This window comes from Dermacentor silvarum, chromosome 1, assembly GCF_013339745.2.
Source record: "Dermacentor silvarum isolate Dsil-2018 chromosome 1, BIME_Dsil_1.4, whole genome shotgun sequence".
NCBI classification, from domain to species: domain Eukaryota; kingdom Metazoa; phylum Arthropoda; class Arachnida; order Ixodida; family Ixodidae; genus Dermacentor; species Dermacentor silvarum.
The window spans coordinates 215,148,107-215,172,079 of record NC_051154.1 but is presented as its reverse complement, the minus strand read 5'-3'; the positions used below and the strand labels follow the sequence as shown (position 1 = coordinate 215,172,079).

Here is a 23,973-nt window from a genome sequence, read left to right as displayed (position 1 = left end):
TTTGGTTATTGCACAAGTCTCTGCGCTCACTTCACTAACCTGACACTAGGTGAGACTATACGACGCTACGACACCATCGTGTCGCTCGCTCTTCGTTTTCAACGCCTCGCGCTTGTGCGAAACGACACGCGTCCAGCAATCCAGTACCTGGTTAGACATTCCAAGGATGAGTGCTTCGGCGAAGAAACGCAAGGAAAATGAGTGCGCGTTACAATTGAGGGCGCGTTAGAATCGAGTAAATACGGTAAGCGTTTCTTTTTCGAATTTTCGTGCCGAACCTGCATATAATGAAATCCTCTTTATAACGAAGTTTTTCGGGAATTTGTCAATTTCGTTATATCCAGGTTTAACTGTATAATGATTACTGGATATAATTAAGCTATCTTTATGTTGGATGCACACACCTGGCAAGTCTCCCGAATTTTCCATAAACCATGAATTAAGGCTCATTCTATGATTCTATAGATGTTTCGTCAAGCTTTACAAAAAAAAAAAAAAAAGAGTTCTCTTTGCGAAAATTTTTTTCTCATTGGCCTCCAACCACATCTGTGGAAGTCTTCTGATTGTGAAAGGACACCAAACAGGTAATTTCAGGCAAGTTCCCGGAACAGGCGAAATCAGTACAAAAATGTTGCTGAAAAAGTCATTGTGGTCTAAGGAAAAATCTATTGCTTGTCAGTCTCAGCTGTTTCACATTTGCTGTACCACTGGTGTCTGCATCTAAACGTAAATTATCATTAGTAAAGTGCGTATGTATCCACACAAAGGGTCTGTACTCTAAGCAAACGTTTAAAAAAAGAAGGCTTGCTATTTCTGCCCTCAGCTTCTGCTGTTACGTCTGTGGGATGTTTATTCATATTAAAGTTCACAAGTTGGCAGCTATGGTTGCGGCTTTGTTATGTTGAGGTTTGACTGTAGTATTTTGCACACTTTAAGATGAAATTGCACATGGAATGTGTAAATACAGTATGCCCCAATATTTTTCAGTTAAGGTAACTTCTAACTTCAATGCAAATCATGGCCAAACGATACATTTTTCTTCACACTTCTTAATTTAAGTTTTACCATGCTTTGAAATGTTCTGAACACGTGACAGCTTTAGCTTGCAACAGTCATCAATGCCATACAGAAAGTCACATTGCACTGTAAATTATTAGTTAACAGCACAATTTTCAGTTCATTTCTGTCATTAATCTTGAAATTTGTGTCGATCCTTTCCCAACAGCCACCTTTATCCAATCAGCTTCATTGAAGGAGTCCATGTGGACATCTTCCAGACCATTGACTACATGATGTTCAATACTGTGGAGGACTTCAAGAAATTATTGTCCAGATATGAGAAACTTCCTAAGCAGGTTGGCCATAAGCATTTCTACCTCTCTTTCAAAACTTTTGTCAACACAGTAGCAGCTGCAGTACTGCCAGCAACCAAAACTTATCATGTTTAAGTTGCTGGTTTGCGCCATCCTTGAGCAATACAATTTACATTTACAAATATTATGTCCACTTTTTTTTTTTTAATCTTCATACCTGCCCTGCACTGTCCACTTTAGTATTTATGGTTGCACCCATGGTGGAGACAGACGGCGCCTCAACGGCGCCATTTGTCTGCAGAATTAGCTCACTACAATTCTGTTCTGGCTTCTTCCCTTTACCGGCAGGAGCGCTGCAGTGTTGGGGTTCACTTTTTTCTGTCGTCTGCTAGTGGCACGAGGCACTGCGCTCACGTATTTCGCTACAAAATGGCCTTATACTGTGCGATATTACTTTTTCTGTGGCACTACTAGCTCTTGCCCATTCTGTATTACTGCTTCCCGTGCTGTTTGTGCAGAAAAATGCACAAACAGCAACAACCACTTACCAAACTCCCTCTTTGATCTTAATCTGCAGTGCGGTCATCCATCGTCGTACAACGTTTTAGTGGTTGGCATGCATGCTAACCACGAACATTGCTGCACTCGGAAAGCCGCGGTTTCTCACCCTATGAGCACAACGTGATGAACTTTGCACTTCCTCCAGTGCATGCATTTCGAACAATCTGTGCAATTTAGTACTTTGAGTATATACCTGGTGGTCAGGGTACGCTCTCTCACTATTGAGCATTGTAAAAAGTTTCTTAGCGAAAAAAAAAAAGCATAAGTACAATGTTAATAACAATGAGAAGTGCCATTCGAAGAGTCAATCTGCCAGCGTGACCATGAATTACTCGGAAGCCACGTTTCTGTGCTTCGGTCCGCGTGCACCCGTGAAGCTTTTTTGGAATGCTCTGAAACTATCGCCTAGTACGCCCAGAAATTATTTATTTCTGGCTCCCAAGTAATCACTAGTCTCTCCGGTGGACTTTCACAAGTTGCGGAGCACATTGGGTTTGGATAGCGCTACTAAGCTTAGATATTTAAGAGGATGTACCTAAGCTTGCTTCCCATAGGCTTGCCAGGCACTTAGACTGGTACACAGGCATATATAGGACAATGTACTATCTATTCTTTTAAGTACACACATGTTTTACGAGCCCCACGCGCCGCGCCAGCTGCTGTGGTTGACCTTCCCATGATCTGCACCACCTGCCGAGAGAGATGTGAACCACGACTAAAAAAAAGCCTCGTTCAGACACCTAGTCTATTCTTCCACCGTAGTTGCACCAACAAAACCAAGACCTCTATAGTTATTATCGTATCTAGAATTACTTTAGAAGCTGTCCTCTAAGACTGTTTATGGACTTCTGTGACAGCAACGCTTTTTCTAACAATATTGGCTGCTTGCAGCATTAAAACAGTGAGCTTTTAAAAACAGCTTGGTCCCATGACTGTCTGGACAAACCTGTACTCTAGAATCTGTACAAAAACCTGCATTCTAGAAATAAAACTGAAAAATTAGCACCTTTATTGTGTGTATGCCATTGAAGTGGAATGGCTGGATGGCAGTTAAGTATACGAACACAGTCTTGGACCTATTCTCGGCTGTGCCATAGAGCTTCATACATAGATTACTGGAGAAAAACCTGGAACTAGTGTCATAGCTGTTGGGCCTCGCTAATTTCAATTAGTTTTGAACACTCGATTAGCCTCAAACCATGTGAAACTTAAGGTCAGACCACACAGTACACTTGCCAGCACACGCTCACTCCTGGCTAGACACCTTGGCAGACATCGCTTCATATTGAGCTATTGGCAGCGCTTCAAGATACGCAAGTTGGATGTAGGTACTATCCTTCGGTCAAGGTGGTGCAGAACAAAGCCAGTCCACGCCATGGGACACGGCCAGACTGGAGCACATGAGCGCGTGCATGCACTTCAGCCCTGTTGTGAACTTAGCAAACACGCATATGCACAACAGTTGCATGTTGCTGCGTCTGCTACGTATCGTAGAGACAGTTGACTTCCGTTAATTCGACCCTGATGGGACCGACGGAATTGATAGAATTATTGGGCAGGTCGAATCATACAAGACGCAGAAGAAACGCCAAGACACACAACGGATTCATTTGCTAGTATTTGCCCGATTCTAACACGTCCCCGAATAAAACAGGCGCCCACTTTCTATGTGTCCAAAGCAGATAACTAACATAGAAAAGACATTAAAGCTCCTAAACAAAGTAGTAAGCTATAGCACACCAGATCTTTTAGCAAGAAAAATGTGTGTTGTGCAATGACACAATTTAAAAAAGTTTATTAAAGTAAGCTTTGCCGCAATATATGTGTGTTATGCGGTAAAGCATGCAAACGCCGCGCAGCCGGTTTTGGTTTTGTATCCTGTTGCACAGGCATTTTGAGCCCAATTTTCTTAAAAAGAAAAAAATATGCACGTTAGAATCGGGTATATAGCAATCATACATTGTGTGTTTTGGTTATTCCTTGATAATATTCCTAGGACAGACCAAAAATAGTCATTTTCGACGAGAGATTTTGTTTATGTGTGTTCAATGCATTCACTGTCCTTTGAGCTATGCCAGGACAGACGCCACCACTAATGGAGTTACTATTGAGGTCACCTTAGGGGTCAGGCACATGTGTGCTAACTGGTCAAGTTCGAATTATCCAGTGAAGGCCGATTTTAGAATCAAAATAACGAAAGTTTATGCCCGTAGAAATGAGTGGGCACCGGCCACTCATTTCAGGATCAAATTATAAATAAAAAATCTAATAAACCAGAGTTGTATAAACATTGTATAAACAGAAATCTACTGTACTACGGCCACTGCGGGGTGCCGCAACGAGCCTGCTCACTGTAGGGTGCCTGAATGTGCTCCTCCTCGGGGGAGAGGGAGAGCACGCAGGCACCTTAGCTCGTTCAGCTTACTGCAGCTTGTTGAGGACAACCGCGTTTCGTGTTTGCCGCATCATACGCACCAAAATCATAAATAGTGATGTTTATCTGAACATCCAAAATTAAATTTGAACTGTGCACCACAGTGACATTCAGTAGGCAGAGCGTTGTAGGCACGTCACTCTCCGCCGTAGCCTTCGCAGTGCAAGGCATTGAAGAAGGAGTGGGAGCATAGCGACGGTGATCAAAGGTGACCTTTGATTGCCAATAACTCCACTTCTGCTGAGTGCATTGAAGTACTTCTTGCTGCAAATTATTTTTGAAATAATATATTTTAACGTCAAATGCTTCTCTCGGCTTCAATAAAAAGTGTTTCAGGGCTCCTTTAAAAAGACACTAAAGCAAAACACTAAATCGGCTTAGACGGATAAAGCGTTTTTTGAAAACTCTGTTGTCATGTATTTCTAAATAATAGGTTGATTATTAGAAGAGAAAATGAAGGTCGAAGTTTCAGTTTTTGAATTTTGTGCCTAATCCCCAATGCCAGTTTGTCACTGTGGTGTCATGTATTTCAAAGCATTTTTTCGTATTTAGGGCGTGTTGTCTCGGCAAATGTTCCCGAAACTCGCCATGTTCAATCTTTGGCTCTTTTAGAACACAATGTAGTTTATGTTTACCACTGAAAAATTAACTAGGCCCTAGAGGACGCTGTCAAAATCCATGGTGTCACAGCGAGCTGGTGTGGGAACTTCAAGGAGGCGTCACCACCTGTCTTTTATTATTGCACTTTTTCTGGCTTACCAAGCATCTTATAGGGGTAAGAGTGGTGTTTTTGACATTGCAGAAGAGTCTGATACAGAAGAAATCGTTTTCCTCTTTAGTGTCCCTTTAAGGTACTGCTCAACAGGCATTAATAATTACTTTATACAGTTGAACCTGCTTATAACGAACCTCAATATAACGAATTCCTGGATATAACGAAATTTTTCTATTCCCTGCCGTTACTCCATAGAAGCACATGTATTTGAGACCTCTACATAACAAAGTGGCAGCAGGAGACCCCCTTGAAATAACTAATTTTCCCTGCCGACAACCTAGAGATTTCACCCCAAATTTTGTCATTTTTGCGTGAGCAGCAACTGGAAGCACCTTCTCCGCCACGACGGAATGTGAAGCAGCGGCGTCGCTCTTGGCACGCTCGAATTCGCGGCGACTGCGAGGCGAGAGTGAGCACATGCGTGCATGCGAACGTGCGAGCGTGCGCGAGGCGGGCCTGCCTCGCACACAGGTCCAAAAATTGCCTGCGCGTTAGAATCGAGTACGACCATAAATTTGCGCTACCATATCGCCATCGGCATTTCAATATGGCCGCCTCCTACGCACTTCGAGCCTAGCTCCCGTAACTTCGGCCGTGTGCTGTAGTACGTGTGCTTAGGCATTAGTCTACTAATTTAGTTAAACAGCGAATGTTTACAAGTTTATACGGCCGATAAAACTACTATCCTTACTTCGTATAGCTGTCGGCTTATTTGCTGTCGCAATCGATGCTTCGCCTTTCGGGCGAAACTGGGACCTTTTTGTTCATTGCAACTTTAGTGTATTGGGAGTAAATCTTGAGCGATAGTTATATTGCTGTATGAAAGCGTGAGGTGCGCAGTACTGTAAAGGATTTTTTTTTCCTCTCTTTTGGTCACGGAAAACGGGTGCGCGTTACAATCGAGGGCGCATTAGAATCGAGTACACGGTAAGCATTTCTTTTTCGAATTTTCGTGCCAAACCTGCATATAACGAAATCCTCTTAATAACGAAGTTTTTCGGGAATTTGTCAATTTCGTTATATCCAGGTTTAACTGTAAATATCATTGCCAATTAAAGAAAATAAATGAAGCTGTAGTCATGTCTTGCTTGCGAAGATTCGTGTGCAGTCAGGAATAGATCCAACTCTCATAAATGTCAGCATAGCACACCCCTAATTAATTCTTTTACTTTCAGTGGCATGTAATTATTGTATATTGCCACATCCTGTTGTTGTGTTGCTGTATCAAAATGAAAATTGTAAAACGTAAACCTGCTCATGACAGCAGCAGTGTAGCCACTATGTGGATACAAGAAAACACCTCCCCCATGTTCCCCCATGCATTGTCTCGCCACCATCGAAAAGCATTTCTAGCAACACCTCAGCGCCGTGGCTCATGACATACCTTGTCTGATATAGGCAGGTAGTTTATGATGTTGACTTGTGCATAACCAACATCCCCACTTTCACTTCACCACCATGACTTTTGCTCTGGCTTTGAGGCAGCTGTAACAGTGACATAAAACGTGCTAAAGCATTGCCAAACACTGTTCTTGCCTTTGTCATAGAGTGTGCGGCATCGTGTACATAACATGAAATAGGTAAATTGAAGCACATGGAATAAATGAAACGTCCTGATATCATCATTCTCGGGCTACCACACCTTATGTCTCTGTAGTGACATTGTCTTAAGTCTTTCTTTGCTTGTTGTCAGTGAATGCATGAGCCTGTGAAACAAGTGCGCTGATGTATTTGTGCCCAGAATTCTACTGCCTTGAGCATGTTTCTGGACTTTACCACCTCCCTTTTTTCCTGCTCGTCTGAATAGGCAGAAGGTGTAAGGCAGTTTGAAGAGAAAGCCAGTATGGAGAAAAAAATAAAGAAAGAGAAAGGAGGGTCAGCTGCTTAACAGCTGATACTGTCAGCATGCTGTACTGCTGGAAAATGCTGTACTCCTGATAGGCATCACTACGGGGGCAAGAAGGGGAGGTGGGAGCAGCGGCAGCGCCAGATTGAAGCAAGCGATCATGACGCAGCTGTGGCGCTGCAGTCTCGCGCGAGCAAGATCACTCATCGGCGTTTCCAGCACAAGAGCAGCAGCGCGGTAGATGATTTGGTTCTCGTGTTGCGGTCTTGCATTTGGTGTAGCTTGCGGTAGGTTGTGATATACAGCGTGTTTTGTAAGGAGTGACAAAAATGACTTTAGCAGCTATCCTTTCACGAGTCATTCACTGGCTGAAAATATTGCTACGTAGGAAATGCCACCTGCCACCGTCAGCACACTTTCTCACGGCTGCCAGAATTGTCTGCATGGGAAAAGAGCAATGCAAGGAATCATGGTGCACTGATTTGAAAATGATTCTAGACATGCCATTAAAAATTATTTGACATATTTGATGACTACTACTAAAAAATGATGCGTGAGTGTACTCGTGGGATGTGTGAGTCACTTCTTATCGACAGTATAGAGCCATGGTCTTGTAATAAATTACAAGATGTCAAGACTTTGTTGACTTCATTCAAGCAACCAATGCATCACTCGTGGATTTGTCTATTCTGGCTTCAAACATCCTTGTAGCTTCCAAAAGCTAATTAAATTGTCATCACAAATATGTAGGGGTATGCGAATATCCGAAAATTTCTTTTACGATCGAATATTATATTTTTAATATTCATATTCAATTTGAAAACTAGGTATTTGAAAATTTTCTAATATTCGAAACAAATCGGATATATTGAAGGCTGTGCAGGAGCAAGCAAACACCACGGTTTTTAGCTTTTGTTTCTATGTAATCTAAGAATATGTGTTTGATTTTATGCAGACTGTTGTGATTTCGTGCTGCTGGCAAAACTTCGCCTGTAAAGCACACTCAGCCACTGGACAGCTAAGCTGTGCGGGAAAGCTAGCCTCTCAGTAGCAAGGGCCACGGGCTTGTGGACAGCGAGGGTGCGCTGTCACGACACGTTCACAACGACGATTTATCTGCCACGCCATCTTCTGATAACGACACAGGACTTTCTGCCGATATTACTGTTACCGATATTTGATTTGGAATATATATTCGTATTCGTGTCATATTAGAAAATTTTGATATTCATACACCCCTATAAAATTTACATGGCAATGGTTAATTAAGTCTGAGTGCTACCATCTGGCTGTTTTCTTCACAGAGGAAAATCATTGTTGTTTAGAATATCAATAATACCTGCTTATGGTGAGCATTATCTCTCAGATATTATCCAGATTTAGTGACACCCATAGTATAACGCAGTCATAAATTATTTATGCACTGAAAATCTTATCATAAATTAGTTGTGTACGTTATGCATTTCATTGCTGTAAAGGAGTGTTCTGATGCAAACAGGCAACACTATCAAACCTTATGAGACAATAGAAGAAATTACAAAATGAATTCTAAGTGGAGCCATAGCCAAATAAAAGAAATTAATGTGCTATCCATTGTTCACCTGGTAGTTCAATAATTGTAGTGCCAAATGACCCTGTAAGTAGTATGGCATGAAGCAGCCACTACAATAAATTTTTCTTGCTACCAACCTCCTCTGCCCTCCGGTAATACTCGTATGAGACTTGACCGGCTGTATGGTATGTGGAGCATAATGAATGCACTATCTTCATTGCACTGAGTCACTGCATGTACATGGGTAGCAGTCATTTTGACCAATTGTTTTCTACTTAGCATCTGCCAATGATGACCAAAGCCCATGTTCACTTTGTTTTTAGTGCAATGGACAAAGGACAGAGGATACACTAAATAACACAAGGCGCTGAACTTGCACCTGAAGGAGTTTGATAGCCCCCACACATGCCTCAGAATTTTGCATGCTCAAACATGTGTCCCATTGTCTGTTGTGGTGTGTTTGTGTGACATCACGCTCACCAAGTAGCCCACACTTTTACTCTTCTCACTAGTCTCTGTCTCTCCCTTCTCATCTTTGCCTGTTGTGCGCAGTATCTTCAGTTAAGCATTATTAACCAACTAGCCCAGCAACAAGTTTTATTGGCATCCTTTCCTTTCCGGACTTTTCCTTTTATTAATGTGAAGCATTGTTTCGCTCACTTCTTTGGTTTTTTCCTTTGTTCAGCGCCTGGGTAGCCTCAGTTACACACTCCATGCCGCACCAGCAGAGACCATTGGGAGCATGACCTGAAGCATTCTCTCCCTCACTCTCTTTCGCACACAGCAGGTGTTGCATCTACGTCAATGACATGTTGTGCAAGCGAGTATTTACTCATTCTCTCTATGCTGATGTATCGTGCCTTGCACACCAGATGGCATTAGGCATTCCCTCACCCACAAAGCCAGTTGTAGGCATGTGTTTGAAAGTGATGTCAAGCGTTTTCTCCCTCGTTATTTCTCGTGCACAGCATGTGATGCATCTAGTTAGGCACCATACAATTGTATGTGCATGTTTCCTGATTCCCATTGCACTGATGTGGGGCATGCAGTGTACAAAAGATGGCATTATGTTTTCTTCTACACATGGTGTTGGAGAGGTTCACATCACAATAGTCGTGTATATAAAACCAGGTGCTTAGAGGGTATGCATCAGTCTATCTCTGATGGCCTCTAAGCGAGTCCCAACAGGAGGAGTGGAGTATCACACAAATCAATATGTTAAAATGTTTCATCACCTGCGTTATGCAGCAAATGCTTTCCGTTAACGTAGATTCCAATGTGTGATATCTGCGTAATTTTTCTGTCTGTGCCTATTTTTCTCAGAAAACAGCATTACAAAGTCAGGACTTTAAGCATTCTAATCTAATGTGGAATGTTAATCGCATCATTATATGTGATTCATTTTTGTCAAAAGCCAATGTATAACTTGACAAAGCTAAGATAGCTGGTTGTGAAAAGCGATAGATATCTCGTCATATGTGGCGACATTGTAAGTGACTAGCACTACATGTTGCCATCCTTTTTTTTTTACTTCATGTTGCCATCTTCCTTTTTTTCTTTTTTGTTTATTAACTTGAAAAAAAATCATCATAACCTTATCTTTAAATACATCTAGCATCTGTACTCATAGCAGTAAACAAAAATTAACTTTTTTATGTATTTATATGGCTCAAGTTAAAAAGTAGTTGAATGAGCATTAACTTTGTTTGTTGGCACGAAACCAGTTACCTTTTTCACATTGTTGAGGAATTTATAAATAAGGTATGCCCTTCAAAGAAAACATACCGTTTTCTTTCTTTTATAGCTTGAAGAAATCACAGAACTGATGAAGGAAGGCATCAAACTTAAGAAAACTGCACATGCTGTGTCAATGGTGAGCTTCCCTTTTTTTTACATTACCTTGTTTGTATTGTGCATTTTTGTATAAAATATTCAGTTAACAGGTAAGACCTAAATCTACAAGAGTGCAAGCAAATTGCTGCTAAAGCCAGTCTATCTTGAAAGAAGCTGTAGTATTTGATGTCACAATTGTAGCAGCACGGCTTTTGCTACACTTTGGTTGCCATGTTTGTATCATGTGTTCTTATAGCATATATTCATGGCAGATTAAGCTGTTTTTATGGTGAGGGTTCCAGGCCGCCATCTTGAAAGTAGTTCATGACCCCAAAAAAAAAGAAAGCTCTTTGCCAATTCAGCAGGGGATCTGCTTTGGTGGAGAAAAGCGTCTCCCCCACCCCGCCCGACCCCTTACATTTTGTGAGCAATGAGTGTTGCCTTGGTACACCATCGTCATTTTGTTGCTGCACGCAGTGTCAATAGGAATACAAGTGAACAATGGCATGACCAGTTACTTCTCACCTTGAAGCGCGCACTACTGGTTGCTTGCATCGATTAGTGCTTATATTGTTATAAAAGTAGCATGAGCGAAGAACGTGGAAACAAAAGCACTATTGCTCGTCCACCCAAAGTGCGACCACGACAATCAGAAATGTCCAGAGCAGGCCACTGTGTTCATCTCCTTCTATCTCCATCTTTGGGGTTGCATTCCTCACCATCATGATTCACCTGCCGCAAGCAAAGGACGGGCAAATTATTTTATTTGTGGTTATGAGAACAAAAAGGAGAGGGTTCTGCTGTCGGACCGTAACTGCCTTGCGGGGGCAGCAGGGGGACAGGGTAAACAGCTGTGGACAGCCTAGGAGAAAGCAGTGATAGGAAGAGCAGAAGAGAACAAAGAAAAGAGAAAAGGGGGCTATTTACAGTGTTTGTAATATTTATAAATGCTACGGAAAGTTCCGCACTGGCCACGCCACCCGCCCCGAGTTCTCGATGCATACGCAAGTGCAGCCGCATATCAAGCACCGACTATTTAAAAGATGGCACGTATAAAACACGAATACTTAGGAAACATTCCCCTTTTTGGGGGGGGGGGGCTCTTGGGAAACTGGACATTTTCAACGACGGAAGCTCTTTGATTCTGTGTACCCAAACGACGGAAAACCAAACTGATGTCCAGCAAAAAATTTGATAGTACACAGCTCATATATATTATAGCAAGAAATAGTATAGTATTTTACCGTTGTTGCCCCATTTTCAATATGCGGGAATGAACCAAGCCGTCGCCTCTACAAATGTGTCATTAGCCAAAAATAATGTGCGCACATTACATGTAACTGCGTTTATTTCGTTTTCAGCATCGCATGGGTAGAGTGTACTAGCCTGGAGTTGCAAATGCTCCTTGCACAGTTATTTTCGCATATCACCTGCATCAAAATGTGGCTGCCACTCTGTGATATCAAACTCTCGACACTGAGATCAGCAGTGCAAGTTTCTCTCAATTGAGTGGTGCCATTATTATTCATGTTTTAAGTGGAAAGCGGCAGAAGAGGGGAGAAATATAATTTTCTAGAAAAACAGTAAAAAAAAACCTGTGGGGCTAATGTGAGACAATTGAACATACAGCGTGTTTCAGCAAACACTTTCAAAAATTCTTAAAGGTTGCCTGTGGCAGATAGCCCAATTCTAGTTAATGAGCTGGTGTACTCGAAGAGGCGGACATGCAGAAAAAATTGAAATGCATAATCGACTAATCAACAAAAATTCACTAATTAAGTTTTTAACTAATTACCTGATGGCCCAATATATTGCAATTTACAAATTGTAGCCGTGGAGTTCGCTAGGCGGATCCACTTGGAACGAATTCTCGGGATGACACCAGTTTTGAGATATTAATAACCGAACTTTGCGGTGAAATGCATTGGCGTTCCAGTTAGTTTCTTAACAAAACATCGCTTTATGCATTGAAGCACAAAATTAACTGGAATGCCAATGCATTTATTTGCAAAGTTCGAGAATTAATATCTCGAAACTGGTGGCATCCTGAGAATAATTTCCAAGTGGATCGCCTTGCGAACACAACGCCAACAATTTGTAAACTGCAATATGGGCCATCAGGTAATTAGTTAAAAACTTAATTAGTGAATTTTTGTTGATTAGTCGATTATGCATTTCAATTTTTTATGCAAGTAATGTCTGCCTCTTCGAATAGACCAGCTCATTAACTAGAATTGGACTATCTGCCACAGGCAACCTTAAATAAATTTTGAAAGTGTTCCCTGAAACACCCTGTATATATATGTGCCATGTCTGGTGCGTTGTTTTCTCTGTTCGGAAGAACGGCACCTCTCTGTCAAAACAAAATGAGTCAAGCGTGTTGTTTGAAGCATGTTCCAATCTTAAAAAATAAAATCATGTATAGTCTGCACAAATAGATAGTCCGCATCCTGCCAAATTTCAACATCTAGGCTTGTATAGCCCACAGACTATATAATCTGGAAAATACAGTATACATGTATATATCTTCTTAAAAACCACCATGATTTGTTGCCAAATTTTCAACCCCCTCTCCCAGACAGAATATTCATGTGCACGATGTAGTACTAGAAGTAATGCTACAGAAAAAGTAACTCTATTTCATTTTTTTCTTTTTTTAGAAACATGTCCTGGAAAGGCTAGCCTCATTTGAAGGGCCAGCTGAGAATTCTGAGTTCTTTCAACGTTTTGAAAAGTACCCCGATACCATTTCCGAACAAGACAGGTATGCTTCATTTTTCTCTAACCATTTCTTGTTTGAATTTTGTTTTACAAGTAACAAACATGTATTGCACATGTGAATGACACAAGGGGGAAAAAATGTTTCCAGTAAAGCCTTTTGCAATATAGATCAAAGCCTTCTGTGACGAATTTCACTCATTGTAGGGATGGCATTTAAAATTTCTAAATTAGTAATCATAAGTGTGGGGAGAATGACCACAAATTATGCGAAGGCCATTCACATTCCATCTAAGGAATGTATCGGGCCTTGTATGGCAAGCTCAAAATATGCAACCCAGAGGCCTAATCACAGTGGGCTGCAAAGTGTGTACATTTGCAAAAATACTAGGCAAGACAGATGATCTGGCAGCACTGTGTCTACAAAAATGATCTAATTGGAGTTGCTGGAACTGTGAGCCAGTCAACATAGGATGTTCTTAGAAATACAGTAAAACCTCGATAATTCGAACTCGGTTAATTCGAAATTTCGGTTAATTCGAAGAATTTGAGCGGTCCCGTCATTCTCAATGCAAATTCTGCCGGATAATTTGAATGGCCCGCACGGCTCTATTCGGATAATTCGAAGTTTCCGGCTAGTAGCAACGTGCGGCGGTTAGGTTAGGGCGCTCCGTACAGTCGCCAACCGATTTTCCGAGCTCCTGGGGACTGAAAAATAGTCCGGAAAACTCGTTCGGCCGAAAAAAAAAGTTATTAGTGCAGCTTAAAAAAAAATCTCTAATAATGCCCTGCCTCATACTACGCTTGGAGGGGATCGACTTGCTTGGATTTGCGCAGCAATGACGTCGTCTCCATGTACAGTCGATATGAACGTCACCGCATTGGCGATCTCCACCAACGAAGTTCGCCATGGAGGTCCAAGAAACGAGCTTTGCACCGCTTAGCCCTCGCGAAGGTACAGGAGGTAGCGCCGATCACTGAGACATGGGTCTCCGAGACACCTGCTCAGTGTACACGCCACGTTCAAAATAGCAACCGAAACTTGAGAGAAAAAAAACTCACTGAATTAACACGCGTGGTGTCAGCGCGCACGAGCGAGCGCGGCCGCCGCAGCCCGCAGCGAGCGAAGGTTCGTGCGGTCTATCGCTTCAACGGAAACTGAGCGGCGAGAGCACGGGCACACAAAAGGTTACAGCCGTCTGCAGATCACTTTCAAGATACGGTGCGCGCGAGAAACCGCTCCGGCGCTAAGTACGCGGTTGTTAGAAGAGTAGAAGTCGCCCCCCTCTCCCTCCCATACCCCCACGGCCTTTCGCACGAGGGAGGAAGTCGCGTTTACGCTCCGCCGTGCGTTCGCTCTCCATGAAAGCAGCGTCCCCCGCGCACTGTCACTCGCACATACAGCGGGCGCGCGGCAATGATTTTATCGCCCTTGGACTTTGTATGGATCTAGGGTGCCTCGATGCTAGCGCCGCCGTATTGAAGCACCCTATATGGATCCTCAGGGCGGCGACGCCGACGGCGAAAATCCGCTTGAAGTGTCCATATAATTGCTGTCGCAATAAAAAAAAAACATCCCACAATAAATGGTTACAACGATAGTCTGAGCGCATATACTAAGAAAAAAGAAAAGTGCAGCACTCTGGAGCGTTTTGTCAGCCAAGGAAGAGCGGGCATGGCCTCCGAGACTGGAGGGTTGCGCGAGCTCTCTATTGATAGCACGCGTTCCAATCTTGGAGGCTATACAGCGAGCCACTGGAATTCAAGCCAGTGCAAAATCCAACATGGCAGCCTCCAAGATTGGGTAGTGCGGCTCGGAAAGAGCGATTTAGTCTGCAAAATCGAACTTTGGGGTCTCAATTTGTCCGAAAAATTGGGTGCGAAAATGCATGAACTCAATGGGAACCCTGATGGTGCATTTTTGAAGTCCGGAATATCCAGCAAGTCCAAATTTTTGGAGTCAAGCACCACCACGCCCGCTTTCGCGGCAGTTATCGATTCCGTGAACATCGTCCGCAACTTTGTTGAGTGCAGTGCGGGTGATATTTGTATGCTACGTTTTTTGAGCCAGCTGGAGAGCATGGCACTAGGGGCGGCGAACCAGCGCGCCAAGTAATCCCACATCGGTGATTACTTTGAGTAATTTTTCTCGGACATGGAAAATAAAGGTGATTTCTTTTTGCAGCAAGTTCTTGCTTGTTTTCTTTTTTTATTATTCATTTCGGTTAATTCAAAAATCTGCTTAATTCGAAGAATTTTCGCGGTCCGGCGACCTTCAAATTATCGAGGTTTTACTGTAGCAACAAGAACACCACCTCCTGGCCATGTTGTGTCATTGAAACTCTAGATGGAGTAACAATAAGAACAAAAAATATATATATAACAAAAACACCACCTCTTGGCCATGTTGTGTTGTTGAAACTCTAGATGGAGTAACAATAAGAACAAAAAAATACATATATATATTTTTAACAAAATATGCAAGTATGGCCAGGTTTAGGTTAGTGCAGTTATATCAACAATGTATGTGTTGACAGCACATGTGAGAAAATTGGGCTTGTTAACGACATTGCAAATGCCCCAAACTGGTTCAGTTGTTGCATTCACAGCAATGTTGGCAAATGTCTTAGTTCATCTGTACTTCCAGACAGTCCTGCTTATCAGCAACATCTGTAGAGCAGGCATGCCTAAGCTTCACAAAAGCACTGCACAGCCCTATGCAGCAGCAATGGTCTTGCCATACTGCACACATTTGACTGAAGGACATGTTTGCTCTCTCTGCCTTACCACTAGTTTCTTGCGCACACACACTGTACCCATGTTTGCAGCTTATAGTAACACCATTGCTGCCCATGGTGATTCAGGTGACAGAAAATGAACAGTATGTTAGCAACATCACCTTTATTGTACTATGGCAGTTTTATACTGTAAATACTTCATGCACTGTAATAATCTACAGTGGCTAAATACATATAGGTAAATGTAAAAGGGTATCAACTTTTTGGCGATCATGTGTCAGGCCCCACCTGACACATGAAAATATCTGCTCTGGTCAGGTAGTGCCCGACGCGCACATGCTTACGTTCCCCGGTTGTTTGGGTTAGTAGCGCCAGCTTTCAAGAACTTTTCAAGTAATAAGTGTCTTTTGCAATTTCTCCAAACGAATGCAGAACTTTTTTCTTTAACATTCCTTCATATTTGAGTGGAATCTCGCGCGATTTGTGGTGTAAGGTGCCACCAGTTTCTATGAGGATGACCCAACTCGTGGGCGGTTTGAATAGCAGAATATAAATCATCTTTGGGCACAAAACAAAGTGCTTACAAGGCTTCCACAAACAATGTAGAGTAATTTTATGTTTGCCTTTTGTTGCCTTTTAAAATTCAAATGCCAGCTGTGTTGGTCAGGTCATAACACTGTGTTGTGCAATAAAGTTAAAAAAAACCTTCATAATTTTGTTGGAATGTTTAATAGTTTAGCAAACAGCAACAAGCATTTACGCCCTAAAGGCAGAAGAATGGTTGCTTATTAATACACTTTGCAGTGAATCGCAATTACCCGATTTCGTGCGTTGAGACTCCATGCAGAAAAAGTGCTCAGGTAAATGAACACATGTTAAGTGATTTATTTAAGAAAATTTACTTATTCCTGAGGCACTCAACAGTACTTGAGCGCTGTGTAGTCGCACTCAAAGCACACTCTTGTGTAGAGGCCAAGATCTAGAGGCCAAGACTTTCCTCCTCACGCTCTCTTAGCTCTTGCTGCGCCACACCCTCCTCCTCTGCTTTCCGCCTCATGCTTCCACTGCAACCTCCTCCTCCACTATCCTCCTTGCACTCTCTTCGCTCTCACCACTTTTCTTGTCCCCCCCCTCCCTGTGCTCAGCGTTCGCTGCTATCGTTCGCTCAGTTATGCCGACGCTCGCCGCAGGAACGGGCGCATAAGAGCTGCGCTCTAAAAGCAGAGGTGCTTTCTATACAGCATAGACCACTTATAACATAACCGCTTATAGTGCAGGACCGGATATAGTATGATCTTTTCAGACTCCCATTAATTTTCCCATAGCACCCCATGTACAGTGTAGACCGCTTATAACGTAAGTCGCCAGAGTCGCGAATGTCCGCACTATAAGCGGTACCGCACTATAACCAAAGCAACAATTTTCAAGGCCCGCACATATGCAAAACATGTGCACCGAGCCGCGTCGAGGAATGCGGCTAGAACGTTTGCATTCAATTTACAGTCGAATCTCGTTAATTCGAACCAAATCACGCGGCGGCGCCTCCGACCGGCATTGCTCCGGCACCGCCATAGAGTACAAAAAAGCTTAGGGGAGACCCCTCAATGTCACGCGTGAACAAACCAAAAAAAAGAAGAAAAAAACGCGGCGGACATTTCACCCTCTCTCAAATGGCAAGGTCACCGATTCTGTGTTGCGCCAGAACATGTGTGTACATGCCGACGTCTCAGCCACGCGTAGAAAATGGCACTAAACCCTTCTTTCTCCTTTATGCTTCCTCTACCTTCTAGTCACGTGTTGACCTTGCACGCTGCGGCTATGGCGCAGAGGGAAGCAGTGGCGCTGTCCCAGGCCGGCCAACGAAACTACCCACGCCGGCAAACGCCCGCTTCCCTATAATGGCAGAAAACGAAACTTCGGGGAGCTGGCGCCGGGCCGGCTGTAGCGGCGGCGCCTGCACGGTGGTGGGCGCGCACGGTGACAGTCGAAAGTGAGGGAGCTACGAGGGGAGCCACCGAAGCGGCGGAGTTGCCAAGGTGAAATCCGCTTCCCTGCCGCCCTCCTCCCTCACATTCCACAGTCTCCGCGTGCGCCCTACGCCGTGCCGTGCCGGCGCCGCCCGCTCGCTCGCTGAAGTTTCGTTTACTGCCGTTATCGTGAAGCGAGCGTTGGCCGTTTCGTGGCCTTCGCTCGCTATGCGCGCCGTGATATTTCACGACTCGACTCGCACTCAAGATTCTGGTTTTAGCCTCACTGGCTGTTCATTCGCACCACGTGCCCTTCTCCTCCACTTCGTCTCTTTCTTCCTTGATCACTCCTTGGGGCGCCCGTTTGAGGGGAGCGTTCGCAGTCTCCGCTGACTTCCGTACTCCCAGGCAGCCGCACTGTAACCGGTATTTCGTTTGCCGCAACTGCACTATAAGCGATACGTGTATACATGGAGTGCTATGAGAAAATTAACGGGAGTCTGAAAAGACCGCACTATATCCGGTCCTGCACTATAAGCGGTTACGTTATAAGTGGTCTATACTGTATACACCTATCGCTTAAAGTGCAGTTGCGGGAGACCAAATACCTGTTACAGTGCGGCTTCCTGGAAGTTTGGCAGTCAACTGAGACGGCGAACGCTCTCCTCAAACCGCAGATATACTGCAACATAACGCGAGTGCGCACATCAAGCTCTGCGACGTCATGGTGGCGAACTGCCGGCGCGTCTCGTGCCATCGAGCGTGTTCCAATGTTGCTGGCGCGTGAATGGCTCCGTTCATATTTTTCGCCCGGCGCACCAAGCCGCGCCAGCCACGCATCCCAGCATTCCTCACGAGGTGCGGGTAGAATGACGTAATGGCGGGAGCGCTTGAAAGCACATCCGTCACCGCGACTCTCTGCGCACGCCTGCCCGCACAGCGGGAAGGAAGCCGAAAGGAAGCGCACTGCTTTCCTCTCTTGCGTGTGCGAGATTGAGACGCGATCACCGGCTCACCCTCGCGTGCTTTCAGTCGCAGATACAGCATACGGCGACGATTTTATCGCCCTTGGACTTTATACGGAACCTCGCGGCAACAGCTACGGCAGCTAGAAATGTGCCTGGAGTGTCCATATAATTGCTATCGCAATAAAATGGTTGTTTTAGTTATAGTGCGGTACCGCTTATAATGCGGATATTCGCGACTCCTATATATATATATATATATATATATATATATATATATATATATATAGAGAGAGATTTTAGAGTATAGATTTGTATAGATGTATATATGTGTGTGTGTGTGTTTGTGTGTGTGTGTGTGTGTGTGTGTGTGTGTGTGTGTGTGTGTGTGTAAAGATTTTAGAGGTAATTGAAATGATAAACGTAAATAAAAGTGGAAGAAAAAGAACAATTTATATATATATATATATATATATATATATATATATATATATATATATATTGTTTTTTCTTCCACTTTCATTTATGTTTATCATTCCTTTAATTCAATTAAGAACTGCAGATAATTTACCCTATGCTGTCCTTGTTATCATTGTCTGTTGGCTTCTTATGATATGACTAATAAAAATTGGGCCCCCTCGGTTTCCTTTCTTCTCGTTCATTACATAGCGAGGGTTTCATATCTGGCAGCTTGGATGCTTTCAGGTAGCATGTGCGGGTCTATTGGCCAGTTGCCTTCACCCAAGAAGTTCATGTAGACATGACTCCTGCAGCAGAAAGGATAAACATTTACTCCAGAAAGAGGATGGGAAAACAGCACTACGGTAGCTCAATTGGTTAAAGCATCATGCACATAATGCGAAGACGTGGATTCGTATCTCATCTGTGGCCAGTTGTTCTTTCATCCACTTTGATTTCCATCGATTTTATAATTCCTGTAATTGAATTAAGAACTACAAATAATTTCCCCTGTGCTGTCCTTGGTGTCATTGTTTGTTGGCTTCTTACAATTTAACTGATAATAATCGGGCCCCTCGGTTTCCTTTCTTCGCCCATGTTATGGGGAAAGCACTAACTTCACAAATGTGTGAACGGGTAAGTACCATTGTACAGGGAGCATTTGTTTTTCTCATGCTTTCAGGAAAGTTCTCAGGCAAGATGCAGTGAAAGTAATAGAGACATCAGTGCTGCCTGCTTTCAGTAAGCTTAGAAAGTTCATTAAAGAGGTAAGTACACTTGAACGTATATACCATATCTTTTTCTGAAAATGTTTCATTGTGTGTTCAAGACTGGACACGTTCATGCTCCATTTCTACAAGCTATACTTTATGGTAGGGGTTCTCAAACATGTTGGTCCCAGGGAACCCTGCTTCATCAAGTGCCAAGGAACTCCCCCAGTAGAGATGCTAGGCGTAGCGCGCAACACGTTTGGGGCCAACGGTAGTGGTGGACAGGCTATTTTGATGGCAACGTGCTACACATGGTGCAAACTGGGTGCAATCATCATGAGCCAAGACAAGACAGTATCGCAACCAAGGCATGCTAAGGAAGAATGACAGTTGTCAATGCATATCCCACGGGGAGGCTTATAACCTTTTATCACAAGAGGTCTTAGAAATAGTGCCGACTCTACTTTGAGTACTGTAAAACCTTGTTAATTCGGATTTAATGGGACTGAATTAAAATGTCCGAATTAACCAAATGTCGAATTATCGAGGGTATAAAGAAAACAACAAACAAATGCTTACTAAGTCGACACAATTTTATTTACTGAATGAATTGGCAAATCATGTTTCTATTTTGCACAAAAGCAATGCGGAAGCTGCAATTCTCGTCATCTCGTAACTGATTAGCACTCGCAGCGGTGAAGGCCTCGCAACTTCCTTCGCAGCGCCGCCGCGGCCACGCGTCTTCATCTGAGACCCGGTTTTCGCTACCGCGCACACATCCCTATTATTTTTTTCGCCAGTGAGCTGGTCGCAAAGAAATTGTCAGTCCATCACGATGTAGATGGTGCTCTTCATCGTCGACATCTTTGCACTGAGTCAAAGTGAAACTACTGTTGGCCACAACCACTGCGGAAGAAACCGTGGCAGCTATCGACGGTGACCTTGCAGTTCTGAAGACAGGCGGCTGACGCACGCACCAATACAAAATTAAACTACTATTTGCTACAACAACTGCAGACGAAACCACGGTTGCTATCGACGTGATCATGGATGGCAACTATGCATTTTTGAAGGCACGCAGCAAACGCGTGCACCGAGTCAAAACGGAACTACTGTTTGCCGCAACCACTGCAGACGATACCGTAGTGGCTGTTGATGCGATCATAGATGGCAACTTATGCAGTTATGAAGGTGAGTGGCCAGTCGCCAACGCGGTGTTATGCACAGCGATAAATGCAATAGTAAAGGCTTTTAAAGGCACAATTAGGCATAAAGCGTTCCAGCATTGCTCTCATTCACGTATACCTGATGGCTATGGCGCTGCGGACTCCGACGCTCAGTTTCGGTTGGATGCTGACAATGTTTTTGCTCTTTTGCGTCACACATTTGTGGCGCTCGCCAAGCTAGCGTACTTGAACCAAATGCGTTGCGCTGCTCCGTGTATTTTTTTTTAATCCTCCAACATATAGGTACACAGGTGCGCACATTTGTGGCGCTCGCCGAGCTAGCGTACTTGAACCAAATGCGTTGCGCTGCTCTGTGTATTCTATTTTAATCTGCCAACATATACGTAGGCGCGCATGCTAGCGGCACCTATCTACAAATGGTAGAAATGCACATGAGGTTAAGTTACGGCCTCTGAGATTCAAGTGCAAAAGTTTAGGCGCGCTGCCCGTTTTCAGGGACTGGCTTGCTACAAGCTGCTGGCGGATATATTGCACAGCTCGCGCGATTCATTTACACACTGTAATGTGCTTTTTGACACTTGGGCATGGGTAATGGAGGCTCCTTGGATTGAGCGCACCTCTTGTTTGCTGTCTTAGTGACTTGGCGAGCGCGGATCCCCGAGGAGGGGCCATGCCCTGGGTTCCGCAGAACCTACTTTGAGAACCCATGCTTTATGGAATGATTATCTTCGACATGTGAACAGGGTGTGCTCACTCAGGGAGGCATTGTTCTAAGATCACCCTATTCATGTTCCATTTTACGATTGCTCTGTAGTGCAACTGCACTGACCCACAAGTCTTCTTTGCGAAAGTTTTTTCACTTGACACTGCTTATATGGTAAGAGCATACATATGATTTAGCAACCTTGTTCTTATGCGCTATGCTATGAACATAAAAGTTGCCACACTGGAAGTCAACCTCCCATTAGCACTCAACATCCAGCAAATCTGCATATACAGTGGAACCTTGTTGATACGATCTTTGCGGGAACCATAAAATAAAACGTATCATCCAAAAATCGTATCGACCAAAGCAAGCCCCAAAACGTAAGAAAACAGGCTTACCTGGTGACAAACGCAGAATTGTATCAACGAGGTTCCACTGTATTACTAAGAACAAAAATGTGATGATTTCCAGCCCTGAACTACCCACATTGTGCTTTGCCTATGTGTTTTTTTACTACAGTATAGACCACTTATAACGTAACCGCTTATAGTGGAGGACCAGATATAATACGGTCTTTTCAGACTCCCGTTAATTTTCCCATAGCACTCTATGTATACGCGTATCGCTTATAGTACAGTTGCGGGACACGAAATACCAGTTACAATGCGGCTGCCTGGAAGTTCGGCAGTCAACCTAGACGGCAAAGGCTCCCCTCAAGCCACAAATACTGTATTTACTCGAATCTAACACACACTTCTTTTTCGATAAAACAGGTCCAAAAATTGCGTGCGTGTTAGAATCGAGTACGACCCTAAATCTGCATTACCTAGCCATCGGCATTTCAATATGGCCGCCTTGCACGCACGTCGAGCCTAGCTACTCTCGAGCCTAGCTACCGTAGCTTCCTCCATGTGCTGCAGTACACGTGCTTAGGCAATAGTCTACCGTGTGTCTTCACATTCTCTGCATCTGCTTTATCAGCATGAAGTACCGAGTTCATCATGATGCTGCATTTAAAAGGAAAGTGATCATGTGTCTGGAGATGGACGGAAATCGGGCCGTATCACGGGCGTTCGGAGAATCCGAAACTTGCGTTCGAGACTGGCGCAAACAGGAGAGGATTTTCGCCAGCAAAGCAATGCAGAACGGTTTCAGTGAATCGAAGCAGGACGTAATCTGCGACGATCCACTTCAGCAATACGATCGCCTTAGCCCTATCTTGAAAGCAGTCTGCTACGGGCAAAGTCCGCCGCGCGCCGTGTTTTCGCCGCTTAAAGGTCGCGTTGAAGTGAGGGGCATGATAGCACAAAGGTCAATTCGCTCGCCGCGCTTCGTCACTCGAGCGTTTTGACAGTTTGTTTCCGCGGTCAACGAGCGAGATGTGTTCATGTTTGCTTGTGCGCGCGTGACACTGTGCTTGTTAATTTATTTAGTAAGCTAATATGGAACCTAGAGCACAGTGACAGCAACGACAGAAATGTGCCTGGAGTGTTCATTATCACAATAAAATTGTTGTTTTGGTTATAGTGCAGTACCGCTTACAGTGCGGATATTTGCTACTCCAGCGACTTACGTTATAAGCGGTCTACAGTATACTAGTTACTTTGCGGTGCTGTTTTGAGTGGTTATCACACGTTATTATTGGCAAATCTTCTTATACGAGCAGTTTTCTATGTTGTGGCAAGTGTGAACACAAAGGCTATGCTCACGTACCATCACTAGGAGTATGTGCCTCACCTAAGGCCAGAGATTGCAGCCACCTCCCTACCGGCTGGCGAAGTCTACTACAAGGAGTGTCTGCGCTACCATCTTGAGCTTGACCTCACTCCTCAGGAGGTGCATCAGTTGGGCCTGGATGAAGTGAAGAGGATATCCGACAGCATGAAGCAGGTAACTGCATCTTTATACATTAAGCATCCCTTAAGCTAGACACGTAAGGACCAATAGAATTAGTGTCTTTTATTGGAAGCTTTATTTAGACTATTTTATTGAGGGCGCCGTAATTTTGTGATCACGCAGCGCTGTCTATCATCTGGCGCCATGCTGGTATGTGGGATCGTGCTGGAGGGTGCGCAGCAAACATACGGTGACGACGAGTAGCAAGTTTTCGTGTTTTTCCAAGAGGTTTCAACAAGTTTTTGCTATAAGGAAACGTTTTAGCGTGTCGTCACTAAACCTTGAGCGTCGATATACCCACAATATCAAACGG

At 43.8% G+C, this 23,973-nt stretch overlaps 1 protein-coding gene across 1 annotated transcript in view; it reads left to right on the top strand.

Moving 5' to 3' along the window:
• LOC119436920 (uncharacterized) overlaps positions 1 to 23,973 on the top strand; it is a 58,537-nt gene that overhangs the window by 9,533 nt on the left and 25,031 nt on the right. The window contains exons 4-8 of the mRNA XM_049660003.1: positions 1,226 to 1,355; positions 10,286 to 10,354; positions 12,975 to 13,078; positions 19,844 to 19,928; positions 23,487 to 23,654. Of these exons, the coding sequence (XP_049515960.1) occupies positions 1,226 to 1,355; positions 10,286 to 10,354; positions 12,975 to 13,078; positions 19,844 to 19,928; positions 23,487 to 23,654 (556 nt within the window). The remainder of the gene's footprint in view (positions 1 to 1,225; positions 1,356 to 10,285; positions 10,355 to 12,974; positions 13,079 to 19,843; positions 19,929 to 23,486; positions 23,655 to 23,973) is intronic.